Here is a 9,099-nt window from a genome sequence, read left to right as displayed (position 1 = left end):
GAAAAGTTAGAATCAGCGATGCCACAGATGTTGTCGTGGTCGCGAAATGCCCACCCTACCTATGATCACCATCCTTCAGAGCTAAACTCCGGTGACCCCTAATACCCTACGATTGTGGAAGCATCAGCCGAGTTAAAAAAAACGTGAACTACTCGAAATTCATTTCAAATACAATTTAATTAATAGTTATACAAGAATTCATTATTGTTATTTGCTAACAGGTAGATACTACAAATTTTATATAAATATAATAAATGATATACAGGCGATAAAAATACTATTTAGATACTTAAATATTTAAATGATGTTATCCTCATAAATTAAAGTAGTTATAATGTTCGTATATATTTAAAAAGATAAGAAATAAGAAAAATATAGGGTATTCAGATATCGTACTTCACCAATAAAAAATATTACTCTGGTATAACAATAGATATTTAAATTTCATTGCTTTAATTTATTTTTTTATTTCACTAAATCATCTTCATTCTGTTTGATATCTTTTTGTTTAATTTAATTTAGTTTAGTGAGGCTATCGGTTCAGGGTTCTTTTAAATTCACAGTTTCATTCAAGTAGATTGTTAAAAATTATTTCATAGAGTATTTCGCAATAAGATATAAATAGAATAGATATAAATGCAATAATGAGAATAATAAACTCACAGCTTATACGTTGTTCCAGCGGCGAAAGATCGATCTCCCGGGCAGGTGGCTGTAAAGGGTGAAATTGGGGCTCGAAAACACAAAACTATTCTATAAAAATCTTTTAACTTGGAACCCTTTTAGGCCTACATATTTTACTGAGAAGCGACTGTGATATCTTCACTTAACCACATTTTTAAATTTAATATTCACTATTGTTTCTTATCAGAAGTTGCTATTTTCAAATTATATTTAAATTTACAAAAAAAAAATAAATATTTAATTTATCGCTTTTAAGTCATAGTTGAGCGAATTTTCCAAAACAAAATCGATGCGTAAATAACTCCACTCGTGAAAAATTAAGTTTTAAATTTAATTTAATTTAAATATTACGTTTTAGACTGAATCATTCAGACTTTAGAAAATATCACTTAAACTTGATTTTTACGGCATGTTGCTATCTTTGATTCATTAAATTTTCTTCACTTTGGCACGTTTCAAAACTTTCAAATTTTTAATTATAATATTTCACTTTAAAAAAAATCGCAGTAGCGGCTTAAAAGAAATTCCAGGTTATACATTCCCTTTTGTGTCCATATTTGGCTATACTAAATCTGCTGCTGCTGCTGCCGTGGGTAGAGAGGGTTAAACATCTCTCCAAATCACTTCTTTAATGCTGCATTCTTGAATTTAATTCCAGTTGAAACTCCTTATTTTTCCTTTAATTCCGATTCTTATTCCTTAATTTTCCTTATCCGATTTAATTTGGGGCACGATATACAATCATGCCCCCCACTGTCTTGAAGGGGTGCTCCCACGGATGCCAATATTGATGGCCACGTGAGAAATATATATATCATATATATCTAAAGAAAATCTGGGGTTAGAATTGATAAAAAATCTACTTCCACCACTTACATCGCAATAGTTTTCCAAAATTAATCACAAAAATATTATTCAGCTAGGCTCGCTGCACTTATTCCTCTTATTATTTTCCACGATTTCAATATATAATATTTTTAAATAAAAACTTTGTTGGAGTAATGCAAAAGGCACGTCTGCTTATATCGGATGTCAGTCAGAAAAGAACCTTACCAAATATAGGTAGTGTTAGGCTAGGGTATGGTCGGAAGTTCGCCACAGATGATAACACCAGATGTCTAAGACGAGCTTCCCACTGCATCTCTGTTACAGCTGATTTAGCAAACATATGTGTAATTAGCTAAGACACTAAGCCGAGCTTAGATATATTTTAAAGCATGCTTCTAGGCCGAACTAAACTATCTGGTCGCTACAGGCGCCGTTACAAAAGCGCCCAATGAATGTGCTATAAAAACCGAGAGATAGGATTACCAGAAACATACATAGCGACGATTAGCTGAAGAGTAATGAAAATACTAGACAAATTATACTTTTAGCTAAAATCAAGTGGAACTAAGAAAATGTATCCAAATTCTTCCGTAAAAGAAAACACATTTCTAGCAAACAATTTACCATAAATAAGAGTCTAATATACATATACTATACTGAGCAGCATAAATGTAGAGTCATGGAAATACGTAAATCAGACGACACAAATACAGACACGCCCGGAACCCTGAGAAAAAATACAGATCAAGCAATTGCAGCCCACTAAGGAAATGATGATATCAGCATGGAAAAGTTCGATTTGAGAGGGCTAAAAAAGGAGTAGGGAGTAAGGAGTAGTATTAGCGGTAGCTGAAGGACGATTACAGAGAGGGGAACCCAACTGATCTCTACTGTGTTCTATGCTTTAGAGAGGACATAAGTAACGTTGAAAAACCAAAGTATTACAATTTTGAGCTGCAATATTTTTTAATCAAAAACCAAATGGAAAATGGATTTAATAACAGTAAAATACAAAGATAATAATTAATATATATTTTTCTCTTTTGAGATAAACCAAACGAAAACTGTTTTGATGTGAATTGAGTTAGGCAACAAATAAACGAGGTCATAAAATAACATAACATATTCCAAAAAGTATCAAAACGGAAACCAAAGCTAGCTAAGGAAATGCACAAAGTTTTGTGTGTATTTTTTCGGTTTTTATTCATGTGTGTAAATCTTCCGTGTGCAAAAACAAAAACAAAAACAAAGAAACGAAAAAAGGAAAACCAGAACTACACTACACTACAAAAGCAAAGCCAGACACTAAGCCCAACTGAAATTGTCAAATATGAATTAATATATATGAGGTCTATATGAGCATATATTTAGATAACAATTATATTATATATATACATATATATTATATACATACATGTGTGCAAATTATTCAGATCCATCAAAATACGATGCGGGAAGGAAAAAGTCTCTATATATATTTAGTAAAATTATAACGAAAGAAAAATGAATACGTAGTACAACGGCAAGCGAAATAAAAGTATAAAGCAAAACATATAAGAGAACACAAAATTCGAGAAAACGGAAAAAGCTAAAAAAAAAAGACGAATAGCAAAAAAATAATTATTTATAAAGGCTGTAATTTTAAGTAAAGGTCAACCCGAGAAACATAATAAGACGCAAACATAAAACACAACAAAAAAATTAAAAAAAAAAAAAAAAAAAATTTAACGTCAACATATTTCACCCACAAAGCAAATTAAATTAACTAAAACCAAAAAAAGACGCGAGAATATACTATAAAACATAAGTAAGAACGATATCTAAAAACGAAATTATAAAACTAAAAAGAAAATTATATGAAATAAATACATACAACAAAAAAAGTAAAGCATAAACATAAAACCCAAAAAATTATATATATACGAGAACTCAATGTATGTAATAAATATAAAACTAAATAAATAAAATCTTAAAAAAGGAATAAACCGAAGGAATCAATGGTTGTTTTCATATATTATTTACTGAGAAGATAGATCATTCGATTATTGTTTATGCGAGTGCATTTGGAACAGATGACGCATTTATTGGACCCCTGCCAGACTGCCATCGAGAAAAAATGCAAATAATATTCTCTTATCTACGCGCTAGAATGCATTTATTAATCTTTTTAGTTTTTTTTGTAACGCCAAGGTACATGGAAAAGTCGTAGCGCCAGCTTCGTTTAGATTCGATTAACTCTAATTCGCACGATAACGTTTATCGCCATGGAAAATACTCTACACAATAAATACAAAGTGCACAAAAAATATGTCTATCGCGACATTAGGAACATGTCAAGGTCGGAACTACTGCTATACAAATTCTCCATTAATCCCGGATGTAGCTGCGATTCAGGTTCTGCAGGCGGACACTTTGGGGAGCCTTTTGGGAGCGGTCGAAGTTCTGCAGCTTGTTGGTCTTCAACATCCGGGGATTCGGACCGGCGGAGGTCCGCCAGTAGACCGTCTGCACTGCATTCCGTCCGGCGATGTAACGCGTAGTGGCGCCGATCAAGTGGTTCACCTTGTTAGTAGCAGACATCTCGGATTTGTTTGTATGTTCGTTTGGTATCACAGTTGGGTTGCTTTCGCTATAGAGTTGGCTCTATATGTGGTTTGTTCAATGGATACGTCCGATCATTGGCGCGCTCGATTCGTTTGTGTGGCCTCTGTTCGCTCCGGATCCGGTATTTATACCGATGCCTTATCAGCACTTTTCACTGGCGTATGTATGGTCACTATCTTCCAAGTAGTTGCGGCTTATCAGGTGTTGCTCAAAAGAGTTCCTAATTGATTAGCTTATGACCAGGTTATTATTTGCAGGCCATGCAAGCGAATGCAACGCGAAATGCGACGCACTTTCTGCCAAAGGTTGTTGTTTGCCAATCAAAGGGTTTTGTTTACACCACTGGGATAGTGTCTAGACTTGTATCCGTAACCAAAATGGAGAAACTGCCTGAATCGAACTCCCCAAGTGCCGCTCAAAGTCCAAAGGCTGATCTGTACAGCAGAGCCAATATTGCACAATTAAATAAATACCCCTCAGGCGATGACGTAAATCAGTATTAAGAGTATGTACAGTCGAGCATCTGGCACTAGAACTGACCTAATTAAAAAACTATAACCTATTTATGGAGACCCCTGTGAAACGTAGGTTATCAGTTTGGCAGAAATGAAAACCATTCTTTACTTATAAAGTTTTTTTGGATAAGAAACTTCTCCCTTAAATTTTTTATTGAGATTTTAAAATGTCCCATTAGGAATTCTTTATAAAATGAAAAATATATTCTAGCCACGTTCCACCGTTCTCCGAAATATCAGATAAAGTTGCCAAAGCCCCAGACAATTTGCTGTCTAAAATAATCTGGAGTGAATAATGTTTGTTGTAGGTCATGGGTTTCGTGTTAGGGGGGGGGCAATCTGTAAATGACACATTTCTTTGAAGAAAATTTTAGCTGGCTCATGGCTGCTTTGACAGAGGTCGCATTAACCTATTTTAGACACATCCTGCTCGGCTGATTGTGCACTCTGGACCAGCGACTAAGATATGCTCCATCAGCTGCGCTCGTTTGTAATAGCCACTATCATGAGGACTCTACGTGTGCGACGAATTCTTATCGGCTCGTGGGTCGGCGGCTGCCTGTGAATTATTATTTTCAAAACAAAACGTCAAGCTGGCACACGGTCTATGACTGCAATCAGGCGTTGTAAAATCCGCCAGAAAGTGTGCGGGTGAAAAATCGTTAAGCAAACAATAACAAAGAAAAACAAAATAACCTATGATCGCACTCCAAGTTCAAGTGCGATTCAGAATCAGTGCGGGCTGAGCCATAATCTTGGCCCTTATCTAGCCCTGGCACGTTGTCTGCTGGTGCTCGAAAAAGCCAATGCATTCGCCAGCTGAAAAGAAATTAATCATAGCGATCTTTGGGAATATTTCGCTGCCGAAACTTTTCCACACAGACTTGGACAGTTTGTTTTCATTTTTACGAGTGTGTCCAGACTTTTAAGTATTTCTGCTAGGCTTTTTCGGCCTGATAACAGAGCAAGTTTGTTCCCATTTCTGTCAAAAAAAAACCTTATCAATAGAAAGCAAAAAATTAGCAGAACATTGTTTATAAATAAAGGCCTCGCCAGACTTTTGCACCTCCCAATGAAATCGTGTGAATCTCAAAGGCTATCGGTTAGATTTTATGACTTCGTTTTTTGGGGGTTCTTAACTCTTTTTTTTTGCGATTTAAAACCCCCTGAATGTTTTGTTTACCAGATGCCAGTTGCCTAGGCCTGATAAGAATGATCTCCTGGTTTTTTTCGGTTAGTGCTGATAGTGTAAAAAATGATATACTAACAACGCAATCAGAGAGGCAAGCGGCATTGACTTAGCACGTGTGTGACTGTGTCACCATGGCGTATGATTAATCTGTATGTACAATTTTTGACAGTATTTTTTCGTTGCCTACTTTCGGGGTTTTGCGATCCACTCAAAGAGGAAGTGAAAACCCAAGTTGAGGTAGTATTCCAATTTATGCCAGCATTAGTAATACCAAAATTCTGATGAGCTAGCTGGTGGAGATCCCAGCTAATTGAATTAAGGAAACATTTAACGCCTACAACTAGCCATCGGCTAATGCCCACTTAAGTCAGCGCTGTCTTCGCCGTAATTGAATTTAATTGACGAGACGAGCAATTAAAGCGGAAGCGATGTGAGTTTAGTTTTCGGGGAGTGCACTCGGCGATCTCGCATCTGTATTGCTTAAGTAATTTATACAAAATTAACGTAATATGGCTGGACTCATTATATACGCCGGCTGAAGATCGACGATCTGGCGATCCCCATAGCTCACTTCCCACGCCCCCAGCCGAAACGAATTACCAGCAGGAGGGCGAAAAGGGCGAAGAGGCTGCCGCCCAACCGCCCACTTCCATTGCAGACCTTGCGAATGGTCTCCGTGTAAAGTCCGCGGCGGGAAAGCAGGTTCCGGATGCTGCGCAGCTCCTAAAAAAAAATTAATAAATAAATTGGCATAAACAATGACTCATAAACAGGTTCCTGATCTGCTTATAGTTTACATGCAGTTCTGTAAAAAAATTCTAACATTAAGTAACAGTTAGAAATACACTTGTTAGTAAATAGTTTGCTTATCAGTAATAACTTTCAATATATAAAAATTATTCTAGGAAATGAATAACTATGTGATGACGCAAAAAATGTTTCCTTACGTTGTTATTTTTTTAATAATAAGACTCAATAAACACAAAAAAAACCTGATTTATATAATATTTAAAATTCAAAATTGAATTCCACAAATGCGAAAAATAGAGAGTTAGGTGGGGGAACAAATTCCGTCATTCGAAATTATTTTTAGACAAATCAAGATGCGGAAAAAAATGAATATAAAAAGACTGCATATTTCTTGTGTTATCAGTAAAACATTTCAGTACACAGAAAAAAGTTATATAGATCGATATTAATAATTCAAAATAATTGTGAAAATATTTTTGTGTGGTGAAACCTTTCTTTTTGAATAGCTTGCTTTAATATCTAATAACCTTACTTGAAAATGTTTAGTAAGAATATATATGTATAATATCAAACAAAATAACTCACATCTGAACTCAATCCCATGCGATTGCGGGAGAGCACCACGGTGTAAATAGAGCTCTTCACATCGTTGCCGCAGAAAGTGAGCACCAGGTGATCGTTGACGGCCTTCACCACCTGGACGGTGCCGGTGAACTGGGTGTAGGTGTTCATGGCCACCAGGGATCCCCGCTGGTCGCCGATGTTGGACCACTGACCAGGAGCAGAGGAGGTGTAGTTGAAGGTGTACTCCAGATTATTGTCCCTCTCGCTCCACACCAAACGCAGATACCTTTGCCGGCGGAGATTGCTCTCAAATCGCTCCTCATCTCTGTCCAGATACGACTGTTGAGTGGTGGTAGTGGGTCTGTAGAAATCCCGATTCGGGTTCTGACCATAACCGTGGGCGGAATTGGATAGACGAATCTGCAAGTTACAAAGTGATTAGTGATCCAATTTAGGGTTTATTGGGTTGAAAAGAACTCACTTGTTCGGTGACATCGGCCAGGTGGATAATCACACACGAGTCGTACTCGTAGGTTCCCGGAAAGTCTTGGCTGTGCACAATAATCTCGCTGCCGTACCACAGACCCATTATCTATATATGCAGAGAGGCTGGGCATTATTACACTTACTCATATGGAAACGGAATGGGGGTCATTTGTGCCATCATTTGCATGCCACTCGCTGTGCGTTCAATTAAATGCCCACAATGAAAAAATAAATAAGCAGGGCTGGGAGTCGAACAGCATTGACATTGGGCGCACTTTGGGCGCAAAGGGTTAATTAGAACAAATCGACCATAATTGCATTACCCAGCAATGAGTTTTGAGTATTTAAATAGGCCTATGTATTTATAGACTTGTTATGGGTAATAATCTCTGATTCCTAAAGATGACTTCTGATCTGGATTCCCCTCTCACCTGTTCCAAGTCCAATGAGTGTTGCGGATTTATGTTCATGCAGCGCAATTCCGCGTTGCTTCGTTCCGTTGTGGAAGCCGGACCTCCAAATACGCCATACTGATCGACTGCAGTTCCTGCGATTGTGCTCCAAAGGAGGCCGAAGATCGCCAAGTAAGCCAAGGATTTGGTGCACATTTCCGTGGAGTATCCTATTTCTACTGATAAAGCTACCGAATGCGATCTGCTCCAGATGCTATCTCACAATCGACTAACAGAGAATACCAACGTGTTCAGCTTAGCTCAGTTCGCGGATCGCACTCAGAGAGTAAATCACCCGGAGGAACCGCCCGAGCTCACTCTTTTGCTCAAAAAAGCAGCATTCAAAAACAACCAGGCTCGTTTATCACACAGAAAGAAAGTATTTGCTTACAAAATATTCTTAAAAAGAAATAGGATGTTCAGAGTGAGCAGTTTCAGAGAATTTTCCATTTAAACTATGTTGCCTGTTTTGATTGATTTAAAAAACTCTCAAAAAATTCCTTGAAAATTTTCTCTGCATTTTTTGTAGTCAGAGAATTGAAAAGATTTTTGTGGAACTTATTTATTTTTTTTGGATTTATTTCTGGGTTGTTTTGGATTGAGGATGTTACCTTTAATCATTGTAACCAGTTCTTTTAAGAATTACAAGAGGATGAAATATAAAATTCAAATTAAAAATAATAGAAAATATAAGTAACAAGAACTCAAACATATTATAGAAAAAAAATTCATTTAATTTAATATTATCATAATTTAAATACAACGCCAAGGTGACAGCTTATTTTAATATACAAAATTGTATCATTTATGAATAGTTTATTTTTCCCAGTGCACTGTGGCAAATTGTTGTATTAATTAAGTTAATTGTAGCGCTTTCCATGCCGATCATCCAATCGCGCGTGCAACGCCCGCACAATGCGAGTTGTGCGCGTAAACAGCGCCGCTGCCCTTCCACCCAGAACCCCTTTCCCAAAAATGGAAAATGCGACTGGGGCTCCCCTTTGACCACTCGGTCTGGTGTCAA

General features: G+C 36.8%; 2 protein-coding genes and 1 long non-coding RNA gene across 3 annotated transcripts; all 3 read right to left on the bottom strand.

Annotated features, from left to right (window-relative positions):
* Positions 1–423: 423 nt before the first annotated feature.
* Positions 424–3,361, bottom strand: LOC122320873. The gene is made up of 2 exons (XR_006245890.1): positions 1,561–3,361; positions 424–1,508 (listed from the first exon to the last, which is right to left on the bottom strand). It is a non-coding gene; the product is annotated as an uncharacterized LOC122320873 (long non-coding RNA).
* A 279-nt stretch (positions 3,362–3,640) lies between these two features.
* On the bottom strand, positions 3,641–4,218 carry LOC108093848. The gene has a single exon (XM_017194186.2). It carries the CDS (start codon positions 4,090–4,092, stop codon positions 3,880–3,882), a length of 213 nt encoding a protein of 70 aa, XP_017049675.1. The 5' UTR covers positions 4,093–4,218; the 3' UTR covers positions 3,641–3,879.
* Positions 4,219–6,258: 2,040 nt separating this feature from the next.
* Positions 6,259–8,318, bottom strand: LOC108093862. Its single transcript, XM_017194206.2, has 4 exons — positions 8,055–8,318; positions 7,619–7,729; positions 7,159–7,557; positions 6,259–6,546 (listed from the first exon to the last, which is right to left on the bottom strand). Exons 1-4 carry the CDS (start codon positions 8,229–8,231, stop codon positions 6,391–6,393), a joined length of 843 nt encoding a protein of 280 aa, XP_017049695.1. The 5' UTR covers positions 8,232–8,318; the 3' UTR covers positions 6,259–6,390.
* Positions 8,319–9,099: the final 781 nt, after the last annotated feature.

This window comes from Drosophila ficusphila, unplaced genomic scaffold (genome assembly GCF_018152265.1).
Source record: "Drosophila ficusphila isolate 14025-0441.05 unplaced genomic scaffold, ASM1815226v1 contig_106, whole genome shotgun sequence".
Lineage (NCBI taxonomy): Eukaryota > Metazoa > Arthropoda > Insecta > Diptera > Drosophilidae > Drosophila > Drosophila ficusphila.
Note: the sequence above shows the minus strand (reverse complement) of the source record. Positions and strands in the feature narration are given on the sequence as shown.